At 41.7% G+C, this 19,653-nt stretch overlaps 1 protein-coding gene and 1 long non-coding RNA gene across 2 annotated transcripts in view; both read right to left on the bottom strand.

Moving 5' to 3' along the window:
- The window catches only part of xylt1 (xylosyltransferase I), a 56,436-nt gene extending 46,560 nt beyond the window's left edge, over positions 1 to 9,876 (bottom strand). Inside the window, exon 1 of the mRNA XM_058417083.1 lies at positions 9,436 to 9,876. Coding sequence (XP_058273066.1) covers positions 9,436 to 9,732 — 297 coding nt within the window. The 5' untranslated portion in view covers positions 9,733 to 9,876. The remainder of the gene's footprint in view (positions 1 to 9,435) is intronic.
- Positions 9,877 to 14,707: 4,831 nt separating this feature from the next.
- The window catches only part of LOC131363067 (uncharacterized), a 22,002-nt gene continuing 17,056 nt past the window's right edge, over positions 14,708 to 19,653 (bottom strand). Inside the window, exon 3 of the long non-coding RNA XR_009206274.1 lies at positions 14,708 to 19,653. This exon is cut by the window's right edge and continues 8,988 nt beyond it. This is a non-coding gene — a long non-coding RNA (uncharacterized LOC131363067).

Here is a 19,653-nt window from a genome sequence, read left to right as displayed (position 1 = left end):
ACGTCACCGTGCAAATGGTGACACACCTCTAACGTTAACATTATTCACTGAAAAAGAAGCAGAGGAGAATCCTCTGCTTGTGTGTGTGTGTGTGTGTGTGTGTGAGAGAGAGAGAGACAGACAGAGAGAGACCAGAGAGTGGGAAAAGTGTGTGTGTGTGTGTGTGTGTGTGTGAGAGAGAGAGAGAGAGAGACAGACAGAGAGAGACCAGAGAGTGGGAAAAGTGTGTGTGTGTGTGTGTGTGTGAGAGAGAGAGAGACAGACAGAGAGAGACCAGAGAGTGGGAAAAGTGTGTGTGTGTGTGTGTGTGTGCTCAGTGTCTGGGTCGTGGTCGTAAAAAAAGCAGTCCAGTTAGCGGCTAAGTTTATTTTCTTTTGCCATCTCTGACTGAGCAGCAACACAAACCCCATTCATACCACATGGCAGACCACAGTGCGCACACACACACACACACACACACACACACACACTCAACCGCCAGCTCCACACCTCACACTGGCTGCATTGAGCTTCATTACACAGCATCTTTATTCATACTTCATCCCAAACTGACACATTCACACACACACACACACACATACACACATTCTGGCTCACAAACACCTTTTCCACCTAATTAAAAAAGCTCTTAAATGTGTTTTTATATTCTGAACAGACACACCCTGCTGACAATCAGCTACACACAGCGGCCGAGTGAACGAACATCACGCCGTTAAGACTAAAATCAACATATATTTAACCGTACACACTCTATATGTACAGGAAAAAACCCAACAGCATCACATGATATAAAACAGCTGAAAAATAAAGTAATAATAACAATAAGCCATATTACACAGTGTGGTTGAATTCTGGAATCTGATCGAAAACTTTTCGACCAGAATCGATTTCTGGTCGAAATCTTGTGTGTTAGTTTTGTAGCTGTAGTTTATATAAATGCGCTCGTTCTGATACGCTTTCGTTTCTATAGCAACAGTGGTCCACATAAATCTAAAACTAATAATAATAAAGAATAACAAAGAAAAAGCATCATCATTAACACAATGAAGTTTTCTGTAATGAGATCATACTCTTATTTGTCTCCAGTCAGTGCCGTTGTAGAAAATTTATCAACGATCCCCCTGCAGATCTCGGCGGCTCTACAGCCGAGGAAATATTAGGATATTACTGTGATAATACCGTGAGGCTGAAAGGCAGGTGATTATCACCATATTAAAGTGTAATTGGATCAGGATCAGATGTCGAACTCGTCTGGATCAGACTCCGATAAGAAGGTCAGACGTTTCTGATAGAACTCGCAAACAAACAAGATCCAACGGCAAGAGCAGCAACGGCAATAAGGGACGATGGATGAACTCTGACTCGCCGCTAATTCAAGAATAATAAGCATGTGTTATCGTTTAATAAGCCACGTGTCAGTTATCTGGTCCAAACTCAACAGAGCTGAGCCTGCTGACGAAGAAAAGATTAAATATATAAATCAAAGTGTGCAGACCGAGACGTCACCCTAACAACCTACAGCAGATCTATCACATCTCCATACCTGAAGGTGTTTCTACAGTACACACTGTACTGAGACTTTATTATTAATCATAATGCAGCAGGTTCAGGAGAGAACTTCACCAAGACTTCAGAACTGATCATATTATTATTTACAGAAGAAAAACAACAGAAACAGAACTGAAACAGAGTTTACTGTTATTCTAAATAAGATAAAAAGAGTTATTTAAAATACTTTTAAAAATGTTAGCTAAAAAAATCTGAACTAAAACAGTTTATAGCTGAAATTATACTACACTACAATAAAGTTTATTTTTGTTATCTTAAAAAATATAAAGTGTCTAGCTGATATTTTAGGGGAAAAAATGTTGTAACTGTAACAAAACAAATCTAAAAATATTTGTGATGAGTGTGATCTCTAACAGAGAGAATGGATTTATCAGGATATGGATGTAGTATGGAGCTGCACATCACTGACACCACAGGCGTAATTACACACACTATAATTACACAGCGTTTTATGGACTTGTTTACAAAAGGTGAAAAGAAAAAAAAACAGAAACAAAAACACCAGCGTTAATGAAATAAGGCGCTCTAGTGTAACTGACAGCTGGGCAATGCTGCTGGAGCCGAGGGGGAAAAACACAACAACCTCACACTCTGAGTCCTCATGATACACAATAAACACCACACATGTACACTCTCTCTCTCTCACACACACACACTCTGTCTCTCTCCCTCTCTCTGTCTCTCTCCTTCCCTTTCCCTCTTTCACACTCTGTCTCTCTCTCTTTCTGTCTCTCGCTCTCTCTCTCTCTCTCTCTCTCTCTCTCACACACACACACTCTGTGTCTCTCTCTCTCTCTCTCTCCCTCACTCACACACACACACTCTCTCCCTCTCTCTCTCCCTCTATCTCTCTCTCTAAACCAGATGAACTCATTGTGGAAAAACAGAACGAGTGTTCCAATCAAGGCCAGCTCATTAGCAGAGCGCATCATGGAAATGTCGGAGATAACCATCAGCGCGACTCAGAGAAACAAATCGATATACGGCGACTGGAGCCGTTACACAACAGCTGGGGAGGGACATGAAAGAGCTCGCTTGTGTCTTTAGAGGTCTTACTATCAGGACATGTTTCCTTTATAAACAAAACCCGTCGCTCTCCTCCGAGGAGGCCCAGGGGTCCTGCAAACGAAAGAAAAAAAAACACCACCTAATACACAACATCAGTGTTCTCGAGGCCACGTGTACATCTAACGTCGCTCTTAATCTCACATGGAATGGAGGAAGCGTTAATGAGATGCTGCCCCGCTGAGAGGCGAGCGCTACGGCACCATATGGAACTGATACTCAGGATTTTATTCCAGCGCACACCAGCTCACTGTACACTCCGTCCTTATCCGAACATCCGCAATTTACACACAAAACTTTATTTCTTCAAGCCTTCATTCTGTTTCTCAACAACAGCAACAAAAACCTGTTGAGATCTTAGAATGGTGCCTGTATCTTAACACCCAAGAAAAAACTCAATACACTGGCAAATAAAACCTACCTAAAACTGAATCAGCTCTGAATATCAGGGGGTATTTCATTAAGAATCTATTCAATTCATTGAACACTGAACCTGCCCCTGACTCCGCCCACAAATATCAAATATTACAATTTTGAGATCTGTTTAATCAAACCACGATGGAGAACGTATTAAAATTCTGAAGCATGTCCATCGCTACTACTGAAAATATTAATGTCCAGATTCGTCAGTTTTGCACTAAATAATCTAAATAAGAATTTGGACGACTTCTGTTGGCCATCATTCAGAAAACAAAACCGATAAAAATCTGATGCTAAATCAGAAAATGGAATGAAATGATATTTGTGATTACATTTTTATCAGCAGCAAAATAGAAAAAGTTCAGTCAGCTGAGATTAAAGAGGACAAGACTACAGCAGCAAAATATTACACACAGGCATGCTAGCAAAGAGCCAGGCAGGTGTGTGTGTGTGTGTGTGTTCCATCTCCCCAGAGTGTTCCTGCCTCAGAGCCACCAGCTTAGTTGCTGCAGCAAGTCAGCGGTGATATAACAAGATAATTCTCATCAAAACAGAAAAACAAACACGTGACACACTGATGAATTTTATTTCCACGAATTTCAAATCAGAAAACATAAATGATTACGTGATCACTCATGCTACAGATGGTGATGATGATGATGCAGCTAAAGAGATAAAGGTGAAATGTGTTGAATTTGTCTCCTGAATTAGCATCAGTTTGTTATCTAGTTAGCATTTCTATTCAATGGACCAACCATTAGCATTAAAATTAATTCTAAACAGTCTGAAATGAAAATATTTCAGTGATAAAACACTATGTCTCCAGCTGTTAGAGGAAAACAATCAATGACGGTGCTGTTTACACAAATTTTTATTTACTAAACTTTGACACTTTTTATCCGTTTATACTTACGTTAAATATCTATAAATCAGAACGGTTAGTTCCTGTCCTCACTTTACCTCTGACAGGTACACAGCACTGACACTGGAGACTCCTTCCATAATCCTTAAACAAACATCTCCTTACAGAAGATTAAGGCCCCTGTCAGTAAGCTGCTCATGTAGAGACTTGCTAATGACAGTTATTTATAGACTGTATATATGTATGTATTGGTCAAGATGTGTTTATGACAAATGTCAGTTTTTTTCTTTTTTATGGCTTTCGAAGGGGAAAAAAAAGGTCAGAAATTGCTTTTCTTTTAACAAGAGGTGTGGACAAGATGACACTGGGCTAGAAAAAATATTATTAAGGGTTCTTCACTTCCTGAAATCATTCTCTGTTCAAGTCGTAAAGTTGTAGAGACAAAAACGTTCCATCTTTTCTTCCTCCTAATGGTTTCACACCGAGTAACGCCGGTGTATGAGGACATCATCTGAGGAGGGTTCTTCTCAGTAAGGTCAGTGAGAATGTTATATAGAATAGCTGGCCCTGGGCGTGTGCTCTGAGTCATTTTAAAACCCTGTTAAGGAAATACCATCAAGGCCATCGCTGCCAGCGGAGTATAACGTGCATCTTTACCCGCGGCAACCTGGCACACATGCTCAGACCGAGCGTTAGCCGGAACGCCGAGCCAACTTTAGCCAGATGTGGAGGATTTCTTCTTTATGGAAATTCTCTCTGCAAAGCTCTTGGAATAGTGGCGTGTCTGTTGGATCGCAGTCTAGCCAGTAATATCCGGCTCCATCCAATAAAGAAGCTTTAACAGAATCAGGAAAAGGAGCTGGAACATGTGGCAAGAGCTGGGTACCAACTGAGGAGGGAACATACTGAATTCCAGCATCGATCTTTCCCTTAAGTCGGCAAACATGAAACAAGGCAGGAAAGGTCACTGATGTGGACTGGAGGAGGAAACCAGAGTACCAGGAGGAAACCCCAGAGAAATAAGTGCAACGTTTTTTCCCCGCTGTCACGAAATGCGATTTCTTTTCTGTTCTCAGTTTAACGCTGACATGCAAAACTTTCAGCACCGGCGTTTCCTCTCTCTCTATCTCAGACATCTGCAAATGGATAAAAGCAACATGGATGGCAGGAAAACCCGTTTCGCACAAAGAACTTCCCCTCGAATAAAAATTAAACCTGTGTGTGTGTGCAAAGGAGGAACTTCCTCATTTGGGTCAAGGAAAACACATGAACCAAGAAAAGAGATTTTGTGGTTTTATAAATGAGATTAGGATTTTTTAACTAAAAGTACAGCAGAGAGAGAGAGAGGAAGCCTAGTGAAGAAAAGAAACAAAAGATGAAGATCAAAAAGAACTCAGAGGCAGCACCTGTCCTCTGCTGTAAACCTGAACAAAGAGGACAGATCGAGTCTGAGATTCCAACCACAACAAAGAGGAACACAGAGAACATGGGCGTCAAGAAGACCTGCTGCGATCTCATGTCCAGGACACAGATACTTTTAGCAAAACTATCAGTCAATCTTTCAGTCTAATTCAATCTACCTCTTACATTACTTAAGGAACACTTGCTTTATATACATACAGATATATATCTGTCTGTGTGTGTGTGTGTGTGTGTGTATTGGTTCAGAAAATGATTCTGCATCATGGCAGAATTTATTATGAAATATTAATATAAAAATCATATAATCACATCACACACAACAAACGCAAACAACAGTTAAAGTGACCAGAAGGAAAGAAAACAGAATCAGGCTTCAGGTCAGTCTGAGTGGGATTACTGAAATCCAAGAATGTGTTGACTTTCGTGGGATGTTTTTGACTGTGTTAATGACGTGTTAATGATGTTAATGACTAATTAATTGTGATTAGGAAACCATTTTTGTTAAAAATTTTAATCAGCTCAGAGGGTCGTTTGGTTTGTCTCTCTGGAAATAAGTTCTAGACTGCACCCAGCAACGGCGTGTTCAAGTAGAACCTTTCAGAAAAAGTGATTATTGTTAACCAAGAAAAAGTGTAATAACGAGCTAACTCGAGACAGAAAATATCTTCCTCTGTCTCTCCTGAGTTTCTCTCAAAGGCAACAAACACATCCATTTCCCCTGAAATCACATTTCATTTCCAACAATAGCACTTCTGAATCTTGTTGTTCTGTAATTCCTGGACTCTGGTGTGATGAAGGGGATTGTTGGAGCTGTGATGGATCTGAGCTCTAATCCTCCTGTTTTTCCAAGCTCTTCCAAAGGAAAAGTGGAACTCGGTGCCAGCTCCTGGTATATAAGCTTCTGTTTTTACAGAAACAAGAAACTCGGCAGAGGTAACAGGAGGAAGAGCCAGAGAGCTGGAGAAAAAGAGATCAAGACAAAGCAGAGAGAGATGGAGATAGAGAGAATCAGGGGAGCGTATTACAGCCTGTCATGGGTGAGAAGAAGGAAAGGTCAGCACGCTCCGAGGTCGTCCCTTCTTCCGTCCAGCGGGATCATTTGGAGCAGATCGCTTTTAGATATTCACTTTAAAACTATGAGAAATCAGGTAAAAACTACAGCTGGCAAACCTGAGAATTAGCATGAAGGTCAACAAACATCTCCTGAGGCAGAAAAGGACACTGAAGTGTCAGATAACACACAGGAAAGTGCGTGACTAACGAAAGAATCATTTGCACAATAAAAGTAAAAAACAAACAAACACCAATTCCTAAAATATTATTCTGACACTTTTTTAACAACAAACCTGATTCAGATTTACGATAAAATTTCTGTTACTGTTACGTTAAGTTCTAGCTTCAGCTCAGACTGTTACAGAGTGCTGACACTGGAGACTCCTTCCACACTTTATGCTAACTTTCAAAAAAAAAAAAAAGAAGAAGAATTTTTTGTGTAATACGATTAGAATTAGTGGAGCATCCGCTGTGAACAAGCTGTTACTACAGAAACCATAAGGTATTACACCAAGCACATTAATATAACTGTAATATAATGTAGGAGTTAAAGTTAAATATTCTTGGTGCTCTCGTTAGTTCTTGACATTTCAGTCACTTTGCAGAACATCCTCTGACCAATCAGCATCCAGATTTCAAAATTGCAATTTCCTGAACAACTTGACGATCCAAAATGACTTTTTTTATTTTTTTTTGCTCAGCAGGTTCTAGCGCTGTAGTGGAAGCACACAGCGTCCATTAGACAGTGTGTGTGAGCTTACACTGCAGTTCCTGAATGAACTCCTTCAGCTCGAAAACAGGGAGAACATTCAGTGAAACATCTTGTAACACCAAACAACTGGCATCCTGTTGGGCCGAATATTAGCATTTACACTCAGGAGGGTGAGAGATCTCTCCAAGCCTGAGTTTATTCTAATTATCACAGATGGTACAAATACATCACAAACCTGCAACAGTCCTGCAGGGATGCTCCAGGAGGTGAGGCGTTTATACTGTTTTTATTTTCTCACCGGAAAAACACCAGACCGATTCTGGCACAGCGGGAAAATCCTGTCGAGACGCGACGCTGCCAGCTCTGCGCCGTGGAAAACATATTCCTACATTTCACGTTTTAATGCACAGCGCAGTGTAAACTAAGTTTATTAACATCGACGTTGTTTTTGCTATTATTAATCATCCGGGCTGTCTTCACCCCGCGAGTCCATGTGACATTTCCACCTATTTTACAATCTCTGATGATGAAAGTCGTCTCTTCAGCCGACTGTCTGTCACGAGACGCCATGTAGGTATCGTACTACACGATAATTAGCGGCGGTAATTACAGGATGTGGTGCTCTTACGATCCCTGAATGTCACCTTAGTCAATTTTACCCTGTTTAACCGACAAGCAAAGCAGCACCTCTTCACATTTAGAACTATTTAATCATCGAACACAAGCGTTCTCGTATGTTCTGTTTTAATAAACGTATCTGTGTCTCATGATATATATTGTGTATCATAGAAATGTCTTTTATCTAAATATCATGATATTTTTATCGTATCACCCATAACACATTTACTAGGTGTTAAATACATTAATATACACTGTGTTTTTATGTCATTTCCAGAAAAACGGCATCAAATTAAAAAACCTACAAAAAATTAGAACCCTTAAAGGTTCTTCAGTTATCCCGCTGTTAGAACTCTTTAGATTTTTCATGTTGAAAATGTAACTGCTGTCGTCCACAAAGTGCTTTCCTATCAGAAATGTGACACATTTTTGGAAACTAAGAACCCTTAATCATCCACTGAACCCTTAAAGAACTCTTAAAAGTATTGTTTTCTTTCAGAGTGTGTGTATTAATTGGGTGTGTATTAATTGGGTGTGTATTAATTGGGTGTGCATTAATTGGGTGTGTATTAATTGGGTGTGTATTAATTGGGTGTGTATTAGTTGGGTGTGTATTAATTGGGTGTGTATTAGTTGGGAGTGTATTAATTGGGTGTGTATTAGTTGGGAGTGTATTAATTGGGTGTGTATTAGTTGGGTGTGTATTAGTTGGGTGTGTATTAATTGGGTGTGTATTAATTGGGTAAGTATTCAGTGCAAACTTTAAATGAGCCAGAACCTTTCAGTAGTGCTTTCAGGAGTTCTAATCTTGCAGAAAGGGTTCTGCTTGGAACGAGACCCTTTCTAACATTGCAGCTGTGTTCTACATAGAACCTTTCATGGTTCCTCCACACATTTATTCAGTTACTGTATACACTTTTACAAAAAAAAGGGGTTCCTCTGGTGTTCAGTGGATGATTAAAGGGTTTATAGCTGTGTATTAAGATTTTTTTCTCATAAAGGATTCCAATCGAATAGCCCTTAGAGAACCCTTCATTTCTAAGAGTGTTACAAAATTTGTAACTCTTAATTATCCAGTGAACCTTTCAAGAACCTTGTTTCTAAGAGTCTGAGTATTAACATAGAATAAGTCGTTATAACTGTTGGTTCCTCAGAGAAAAAAACCCCAATAAGATCTTGTGAATGTCTCCAGTGGAAACAGTATGAAAGTTTCTGAAGTTAAGAGAACCCTTGAGGAGCCTGTTTGTTCTAAGACTGTAGGGTAAGCAGCACAAACTGCAGGAGCTTCCTCTCACAGCTGGTTCCTAAACCAACCCTGATATCAAAAAGAACCCAAGTTCTTAGTGGAACCTTCATTTTTAGGTGTGTTTTTATTCCTGATGGTGAATGATGGTGTGTGTGTGTGTGTGTGTGTGTGTGATGTGTTGATGATGTTGGTGATGTGGACAGTATAAAGTCTTCAGCAGTGTCTCAAAATGACGCGATCTCATCACGCAGTCTAGCGCGGATGTAAACGCGCAGCTGACGCGAAACCTATAGATCAACCCCAAAATACTCGGAACCGAGGCCCGTTCTCGCGGACAGAACGGAGAACGACAGCGGAATGAATGAACGAGTGAGTGTGAGTGAGTGAGTGAGTGAACGACGCGATGCTGATGTGCACATCGTTCTTCACACCAACATGAGAGAAATTCCGTCGCCTCTTTCTTCTTACCGATTGCCGCTTGTGGCGCAGGGTCCCTTTCCCGAGCTGCTGCCTCCTGCTTCTCGTATATTCGCCGTACGCTTTGTTCATGCCGAGCCGGTCTCTCTTCTCCCTGCCTGCGCCTCCACCACCGCCTCCAGCACCTCCACCACCACCTCCGCCGCCGTTCTCCCCGGCGTCCCCCGAGTCCAGGCTGCTGAAGTTCCACACGATGAGCGTCTGCACGAGCAGCACGGTGAGCGCGGCGATCAGCGCGGAGCGCGAGCGGCGAGCCGACTTGCGCGCGCACGGACCGCCGACCATCATGCTTCGCTTTGCTTTGGTTTGTTTGTTTCCTTTTCCCTCCCTTGCGCTTGTGTCCGTATGAAGCGGCCGAGCCGAGCAGCGAGCACCACCGCCGTGCGCCACCGACACCGGGCTACGGGGGTATGTGGAGTCGGCGCGCGCACTGAAAGAGATAGAGAGAGACAGCGGAGGGGAGGAGGGCGGATAGCGACTGGCTCTTGGGTTGCCAGATTGTTTAAAAGTGTACTTCCAAAAGCAGACTTCATGACGAACACTTCACCAGAGGGGGAAAAAATCACACAGACTACACACACCGACTCTTTAACCGTAAAATAAAGTCCACAGATTCTACAACACAGGCTTCACCTGAGCAGCTTTATTAAAATGTGTGCTGTAATATTTTGTCCATGGAGTTTTATTTCATTTTTAACTAACCACCTTTTTTAGTACAATGATGTACATAAAATAAAAATAACAACATAATTTTCACAGTAACAATAATATTAATAATAACATAATCATTTTCATAACAGCATTGTAACTAAATGATAAATAAATACTTAAATGCATCGACATATTGCTATACTTTAGTAGAATGTACTGTTTATCCGTTTTAAGCTACATTTAGTTATAGAACCTCTAGCACAGCCTCATTCCTGTTCCTCGCACAGCACAGCTAACATTTTATTTTTTAAATAATGCCACACTGTCATTTCTTTTATAAGATTCTAATATTCTCTCATTCTTGCTTACACCATGGACACCAGCTTCTCTTTTGGTCTCTATTTATAGTTTATAAGACAAAGAAAAGAAAAGCTTCTAATTGTTTCAGAGAAACAATAAATAAAAACTGTAAATAAAAAGTGTAAACTTGTACTGCAGAAAGTGTCAGAAAAATGACAGCTTTACAAAGTGATGACACTCTAGACTCCATATAAATGTTTAAAAAAAATCTAAACAAAATCTATAAGAAATGACACAAATCCAAACAAAGACAATTTTTATTATAAATGGAACAACCGCTGTGAAATGAGCTGTTGCTATAGAAACACTATATGTGTGTGTGTGTGTGTGTGTGTGTGTGTTTAGATAAAATAACGTTTTAAAACAAAGTATTAAAATATTACAATTTGGCAACCCGGGTTGGAGGTTGGTGTAGATGAGGACAGCGCGAGCGAGAGCTCGTGCATGTAAATAAGAACGCGGAGCCCTCGCGTGGCCATGCGCGCGCACTGTGTGACGAAATGAGCGGCATTTAAAACAAATAAAATAAAACTCGTAAAAACCCGACCGAAATGTCACGTTTTAGTGCATTTCCGTGTGAGTGCAATATGAACACAAAATGCTCATGAAATTTTCTGAACATTTTTCAAACGCGTCCCTTGTTCTTATAGACACCTGTATAAAGGGGCGGGGCTAATGCTACACACAGGTGTGGTTAATTGCTGCACTCCTCCTCTGTGCTATACAGCGCCAATTTACAATTTAACACGTAACACCCCTCTTTTAGGAGTACAGTAGGAAAGCCAAATAAATACATCCTGCTTTTAATTACAATAATCAACTTTACATTCCACTCAGAGTTTGGATAAAACATTATTTTGCGCGATGGTTTCCTGGAGTTCCTGCGTTTATCCAATAGGATGCGTCAAATGAGATCACGTGATTTATTCTATCACATTGTTTTGTGAGAAACTAATAATTTATCCTGCTGTAGTTCAATATCTGAGTCAGTGTTCTTTCGTTTTCGTGAAAGTCAAGAGGAAAAATAATGATTTAGACGTGTTTTTTTTGTTGTTGTTTTAAATTCGACTCTGGTAAGATAATAATAATAATAACTCGTTTAGCAAAAGCTAATAGCTAATAGCTAATTTTCGTCTCTTCAGACCTGAAATAATTTCTAGCTGTTAAACTGAGAAATGAACCTGGAGAAAAGAATGAAAAATGATGTGTAAAATTAAAAAATGTAAAATTATATTGATTTCTATGAGTTGCAGTGTTACTTTCTTTATTAGCCAATCAGTGAACCGTGTGTTAATTTATGGGTTTTAAATAAAGAAATCGTCCATAATTACCACCTGACATAAAATAAGCATCATTTCTGATGTAAGGTCTGATGCAGGAGTGTAAACACCACTCAGAGCATCTCAGAAGGACATCATACAAGTGAGTGGGTTTGTTGGTGTTTGTTCACGGACGCAGCGCCTGTATTTTACACGTTTTTATGGTTCTAAATAAAATATTAGGCTCTTCGCATGCATGTTGCTTGTGATGGTGTTCGATGTTGAGCAGATCCACTGCACTGATGAGTATTCTCAGTGGACAGTAGCTGGACCTGGTCAGATGATGTCATCATTTGTGCAGTGTCCATATTCAGTGAGAGACAATGTGCTGCATGAAAAAGGAATCTTCTCTGAGGACACTTTCATATTTACAGAAGAGTAATGATTAGCTTGTTTTCTTTAAGTGGTTTGCTAAGCTAGTGTTTATATCTGTTAAGAGCGTGGGGTATCTGTAACGCTTCTGAGGTGAAACTTGGCCACGCCCACTTCGTGACTCATGGGAACTCGAGGTAGCGTCCACACAGAACATGTTCCTCCTCCTCAGTGGACAGAGGAGCCTGGGGTAGCCAGCTAGCTTGGTACCTTTTCTGTTAGGTTTTTTTGTCTTGGTACGTTCTTTTTCCATTTGAGTGAATTTTAATCCCATTCAGTTTTGAATGTTCTTTGAGTCACATGTGTGTCTGAAACTGACTTAGATTAGCATTTACATCAGGACCGATCTCTCATGTTTAATTCTTTTATTATTGTAATTATTATTCTTATTCTTATTATAGTTTATTATTGTGTGTGTGTGTGTGTGTGTGTAAAACCTTCTTGTGAGCCTCACAGCTTTCTCTCAGACTCCACAATTCAGTTTGAAGAGAACTAAAGCTGCATTTTGAGCGAGTTAGCATTTATCTCTGTGTCATTAAGCTTGGCTCACCTCAGGAAAAGACGGAATGACGGATTTCGGGTCCCTTTTTGTGACTCTCCCGCAGCGTACAGAACCCGGATCGATAGCTGCTAATTGTTGGTATAAAACCATCAAACTCTGGAGGAGAGTGACGACCGCAGCGAGGCAGCGAACGCGCCTGAGCGAGACACGGCCTGCAGGGTTTTTTTTTAATCAACACAGAGGACATCTCTCATCCCGCACACGAGGAGACTCGGTTTCCATGGGAATAAACTCTGTGTCCTTTCCTCCCCTCCGGCAGTTCAGAGAGAAGAGAAGAAGAGAGATGGAGTGTGCCTGTGCTCGTGCTTAGGCATATCAGAAACGAGCATCGCCGAGCATCAGCCCTCCGCGTTTGTCCTTGGTGAACGTCACACGAGCAGAACCACTGCATCGCTCCGTGATTCAGGACACAGAGGTCAGAGACCGCGATGAATTAAAGAATGGCGGCAGACTCGGGGCGGCCGTCGGGCCGACGCTGAAAATCACACTGTCTGCTTCTCTTCCTCTGCATTATGCAGCACATGTGTTATAGAGGGAGTCTCGCATTGTGTTCATGGTCAGGTCAGATTTTATTGTCATCCTGTCCACATACACATGCAGCTGCAGGAAACCAAGAGAGAGAAACGTGAGGGGCAAAAAACAAGTGTCTGCAAACACGGCTACATGAAGTGCTTGTGGTTTTAAAGCAGATTATTCAATACGACATTTGGACTCTGGGTGTCATGGTGCTGTAGTACAATAATGAGTGTGATGAAGCTGAATCCCTGTATCTACCCCTCAGAGGTTTATCCCTCTTATGTCACATTATAGCAGCTGTAAACACTCACTCCCTCACCTCCATGTGTGTGTACCTGCCAGCTGTTTTGTGAGACAAGCGAATAATATCTGTCTGTCTGTCTCTCTCTCTTTCACTATCTGTCTGTCTGTCTCTCTCTCTCTCTCTCTGTCTATCTGTCTGTCTTTCTCTCTCTCTCACTCTCTCTCTCTCTCTCTCTCTGTCTATCTGTCTGTCTTTCTCTCTCTCTCTCTCTCTCTCTCTGTCTATCTGTCTGTCTCTCTCTCTCTGTCTATCTGTCTTTCTCTCTCTCTCTCTCTCTCTCTCTCTCTCTGTTGATTAATTTAATTGTCTGATAATAGTCCTTATGCTGTTTAGCTCGAGTTGTGTTTCAGCTTTATAATTTTCACACTGCCCCCCAGTTGACATGGCTTTTAGTCCTCCAGCTTAAAAAAACGTATGCAGGTGGCTGTGTGAGTGTGTGTTGGGTTTAAACCCAGGCCATGAGAGTGATGTTGTGTTAAAAATGTGTTTTATTTCTGGGCAGACACTTCACTTTTCCTTAAATTCATTCTAGAGAGCAGGCCATGATAGAACAGTCTCTCTCTCTCTCTCTCTCTCGCTGTACCCCCCACCCACCCCCCCAAGCTCTGAGTCCATCAGCTGCCTGATCGAACACTCTCGCCTGGTTGCTAAGCGCTCGTCCTTTGCTTTCACGAGGGGTTTATGGTGAACAGTCCATCATGCACTTTCTCAGCAGTCAGTGTCCACATGTCTGCGTTTAGCCCACCTCCACCTCCATCACCGCCTCCACCTCCACATTGCTGCTCACTTTTATGTTCTTAACACTATGAGAATTATGCAGATAATGATTAGATCACCGCTACGGGTCAGTGAAGCTCAGCAGGGGTTTTATGCATGTTTCTATTTTCTTGTCATTAAATAATAAAAAGAAAAAGAACTCGACACAAAGTCACTCAGAAGAGAAGGAAAGTAAACACAGAGCAAAAACTTCAGCCTGTGGGAAATGGCTAGCATCATGCTAAACATCATGCTAACTCAACTAGCCTTAAATGGCTTCATTGTGCCTGATTAACAGAGCTCACCTTGTGTTGGTTCCTTAATGAATGTTATTAACCAACAGACATGAAGCAATGTCCTTGAAGGTGGAATAGGTGACGAATATAAGAGTTTTCTGTTTGTACTGCACACTTACTCAGGGGTTCTCCTTCAGGGTTCTAGGCTTGTTCTCCTTGGAATATCATCTGACAGAAACACAAATTGGTTTCCCAAAGGGACAATTTAACAGCAAAATGAACAGTTTTAAATACATCCATAATTAAATCTATCCATACATAAATCTGTACATAAATTAGTATAAATTTTCATACATTTGGCTATTGTTTCTAGTTAATGTTAACTCATGCAGTAAATAATGCTAATTAAATGAAATTTTAATTCCTGTAATTAATAACCCAGAATATTAAATAAAGTTAGTCACAGTTAAAGCTGGTGTGTTTAACACGGCTATGACTGATGTTTTAATGCTAATCTTCTAATTAACAGTAACTTGTTAAAATTAACATCCAAGTCTAATTACCGTTAGTTAAGAGAACATTGAATTCCAGATGTTCAGATGTTTGTTTCAGGTTCATTTTAATTACCCCACATCCTCCAGGAGACATTTTCTATACATTCCCGCTAACACACTTTATTGAATCTGTTTGTTTATAATCGAAGTGCTACCTTTCTCACGTGCGTGTCATAACGTCTCGTGTTTACGGTAACGTTCCGTCGAGCGCCACGTGATGCTACGTCCAGAAATCTGCATTTATCACTGTGTAACCAAGCCAACTGTTCGAACGGCGTCCTCAGCCATCAGGACCGGGAGCCATGTTGACTCACGCCATGCTGTCACTCTGCATGACGCATTCACCAGTGTGCTGAGGCGAGGCAGGAGAAATGGGCTCGACGTGACAAAGCAGCATCGTGGGGTAACTGTGTGAGTCACCAGAGCAGCCTGTTTCCCCCCGCAGCACTCGGCTACGAGACACATGTAAATTCTACCTATTTCTCCCAGAGGAGCTCTTACTGCTGTACATACTGCATCGGTACGAATACAACGGGATCTCACACCAACGAACCAATCGACTGTGTGTGTGTGTGTGTGTGTGTGTGCACTGTCTCTGCATGAAGTTTAATCCTTGGTGCCATTTAAACAGATGCATTAGTGTGTGAGAAGAGAGATGAAGAACGGAGAACATTACAAGCTCACACTTAATTAAGAGTCACGTCTTGTTAGGGCGAGTCGACTCTCTCGTCTCGGGGAAATTTTCTAAGCTCCACTTTCAGATCATCAAAATCACCAACTTATAGTTTTCCTGAGTGGAAGTGTCCGAGACCGAGTTTTACCAAAGCACGAAAAAATCAGGGATAGAAAATACTGACTTTTTCCTCATTTGCTTTCAAACGTATGCCACTGAAGCGATATTAAATTAAATAGTAATAAAAGGAATTTATAATTAAATCTTTTTATGCATGATTGTGGTTATTTTTACATTAAACAATCATTTTCATAAGCATCAGATAAAGTATTAAGTTAAATACAATTCCAAACAAAACAGCAATATGGTGGAAATACATCGGCCCACCCCTATGTAATAAAGTATCTGTAAAATAACCCCCAAGATTTATAATATATAAATAAAAAATTATGCTTTTAATATGTCAGTGACAAAATATGTGATGCAGCCTAGCTGTAATCATCACGTTACTCCACGCTGATGTCATTTGTTGAGTCTGGTTCCTCTCAAGGTTCCTTCTTTGTGTCGTCTCAGGAAGTGTTTCCTCTCCTCCGTCTCCTCCGGCTTGTTTGTCAGGGAGTTAAATCTATATCCGGAGTTTCAGAGCTGCTGCCTGACAAATGTCTATTGTTAAAGGTGCTTTATAAATAGAATTGAATTGAATAGAAGAGAGTTGAGTGTTGGGGAAGAGGTGGATGTCCAGAGGAAACGACTGTCATGAAAGAATGAAAACAAATGAAAGTCGAGACACGAGACACTCTACTGAGTTCATTTACATCATTAGGGCAGAAGGATAGAAAACTGGAAATGTGTTAAATTTGTATTATTTCAGTGGTGAGAGACAGCCATCAGCACCACTAATGCTGTGAGGTTTGTGATTTTTGCCACTGAGGACAAAACTGGCAGGTTTTAAATTAATTCTGTGATGGTGAGTTGAGAGTCTGAAACTGACACTTTATAAAATCCACCAATAGGAGAACGGCAGACTCGTTACAGATAGAGTGATGGAGAGATGAGACATGTTAAAACCGTTCATTTTTGGACCGAGGTGAGTTCTGGGGGATTGATGACGTAAGTGCGGTCATTTTTTTTTCATGGCAGGTCTGTCGTTAGAGGATCCACACGGAGAACACTCGCTATCATACAGACTGTTCTAGAACTCTAGTGAGATTTTTATTGCGATGTTAAAAGATTGCTGAAATTAATCCATATTTAAACAAACGATATTGTAGAAATGAAGCCTCTGTTGCAGTGGAGAGCGTCTCTCTCCCTGTGAGGAAGCGTCAGTGGATCTGATGTGTGCCGTAACTCAGCCTGTTCCTTTTAGGGTGCCATAATTTATGAGTGCACTCGCTGTGAGGGTGGGCAATCTGAGCTGGGCTGCACGCCCCCTTTCACGGCCCTGCTACTGACCTTGACCTCACACACTCATCTGTCTGCTTCCACACACACACACACACACACACTCTCTCTCTCACACACACACACTCTCTCTCTCTCTCTCACATACACACACACACACTCACTCATCTTGTGCAGACGAGCCTTTTCCACAGTCATTTTTAGCCGCTTATTGACTGCCTGAATAATTTATGCTCTGTTAATTTACCTCTACAAATTGTTTCCTCTCTTGCTCATCTTACGCATGACATTACAATGACTTTATCATCCCTTTTCTTTTCTTTTTTTTTCCTCCTTTGTGACCTCTCGGGCTCTGTGCCAAACCACAGCCATCAAAACAGAATATATTTACTGTAATGTCAAATATGTATACTTTTCTTTTTTTAACAAATAAAACAAACAGCAGTGGATCGCTGACAATAACGGTTTCATATCTTCAGATGAAGGTCAAATAATTCCCACGTCCATCATCGCTCCACATCTCCACATGCTCCCCACCTCGGACCTCACTCTCTCTCTCGCCTTCTCTCTCTCAGACCTGACACACACCAGCTGGCGGAGCATCACCTCGCTCAGGCCTTCCTCAGGGACGAGGCCACGACACAGTCATCCATTTTTATCTCCCAGAGTGCACCTGCAGAGCCGCCGTACCCGGCCTGTGCTCGGCCCGAACCTCGTTAGAGCAGTAAAAATAGGAGCGTGAAGGGGAGAGGGGATGAAGGGATGGAGTGGCACGGCGCCGGCCAAACCCGAGTCCCTGGAGCGGCGCGGTTCAACAAAGCAGGTTAGAGCGATTAAACATGCGTCAGCTGTCTGCACTTATTAACGTTCACACCTCTCAGAGACAGAGAGAAAAAGAGAGAGAGAGAGAGAGAGAGAGAGAGGATGGAGAAAGGTTAGACTCACATAGAATTAAAGTCACGCTCTGGATGTTATTCCATATTCCCATGTGTGATGTGTTGGTTTCCTATAGCAGCATGTTCCCAAGTGTTTTATTCCACTTTTACCACTGCAATTTCAGAAATGATAACGTTTTAGCACATTAATATAAACCTGTGATTTGCAGCTGCACTACTGTCCAAGCTGCTGTTATAGAAAACTAATCAACTCCTTCTCTTCTGACCAATCAGGATCCAGAACTCAGCAGCTCTTTGATTACTGAGGTCCGAGGCGACGCCCCCGTTGTACACGCCGATAACATTTCTGATGTGGTCCTGCCTTGGTCTTTGTGTATCTTCATGGCCCCAGGGTGCCTGGCTTTCCCCAGACGGCAGTTGTTACATCTGTGTGTGTGTGTATGTGTGTGTGTGTGTGTATTTGGGATCGATGAGGCCAGTAAATGCCAGCCGCGGCTGTGTGTCGGGTCTCTTTAAAGACGAGTCAATAGTAGTGTGTGCTGGAGTTTAGAGGCCAGATTCACCGTACACACACACACACACACACACACACACACGGGACACCAGCCTACAGGGAGTGCAGATCAATGCCTCTTATAGTGCTATTTGTCACTTACAGTACAGTTAAAGCTGGAAAGTAGAGAAGTGTGTGTGTGTGTGTGTGTGTGTGTGCGTGCATGTTTGTGGTTCGACTGAACTGCTGTTCCAAATCTGCAGAGAAGAAGACAGAGAGAAAGCCACACACATACAGAGAGAGAAAGAGAGAGAGAGAGAGAGAGGAAGAGGGAGAAAGGCAAGAAGTAATGTGAGAGAGAGAGACAAGACACTAACCTGAGGGGTCACCCTGCGGTCAGCACTGTAGTGTGTGTGTGTGTGTGTGTGTGTGTGTGTGCAACCCACTTTACAAATAATCCAAATAATCAACATGAACATGAAAACTGAAGACTGCAGTGAAGCTCTTTTTTGAGACCTGATGTGTGTTTGTGTTATTTAGATAATCATGATGAATATCAACAAATATGATGAATATGATGCTGATAGATGTGGTCTGATGGGAAGAGGAGCTGGTTAAGAGCATGTACCTGTAAGCTTCTGATACCCAGAACAGTGTGACAAGAAGAAAAGAGAGGATTATTATCGTGTTAATGACGAGGTTCAGCGAGGTCATGTTTCCGTTCTGACTGAAGCGGTTTAACTCTGGATTAAACAGATATGTGACAGACCCCGAGGTAAAATATCTAAAGAGTGTGTTTTATTTTTAGCCGTAGCAGGCAAGGTCCTGCCGTCCTTACTCTTTGCCACTAGATATCCCCGTGCTCTCCTGCTGTCTGAGCAGATTAATAATGTTCTCTGCCCAGACTTCCTCCAGCGAGCGAGCAGGAGGGACGAGCAGGATGAGTTCACGTACACCACAGAACCATGAGGAGAACGTGAGAGTTCTGTTTCTCTGAGTGAGTGTCGGAGGCTGTGTGAGGGTACAGCACCTCCTGTGTACACGTGTGTGTGTGTGTGTGTGAATCTGCAGGCCCTGGTGGGCCCTCAGGGGGGACTGTGTGTCACTGTTAGTTAT

This window comes from Hemibagrus wyckioides, linkage group LG02 (assembly GCF_019097595.1).
Source record: "Hemibagrus wyckioides isolate EC202008001 linkage group LG02, SWU_Hwy_1.0, whole genome shotgun sequence".
Classification (NCBI taxonomy): Eukaryota; Metazoa; Chordata; class Actinopteri; order Siluriformes; family Bagridae; genus Hemibagrus; species Hemibagrus wyckioides.
This window is presented reverse-complemented; position numbering and strand designations above follow the sequence as displayed.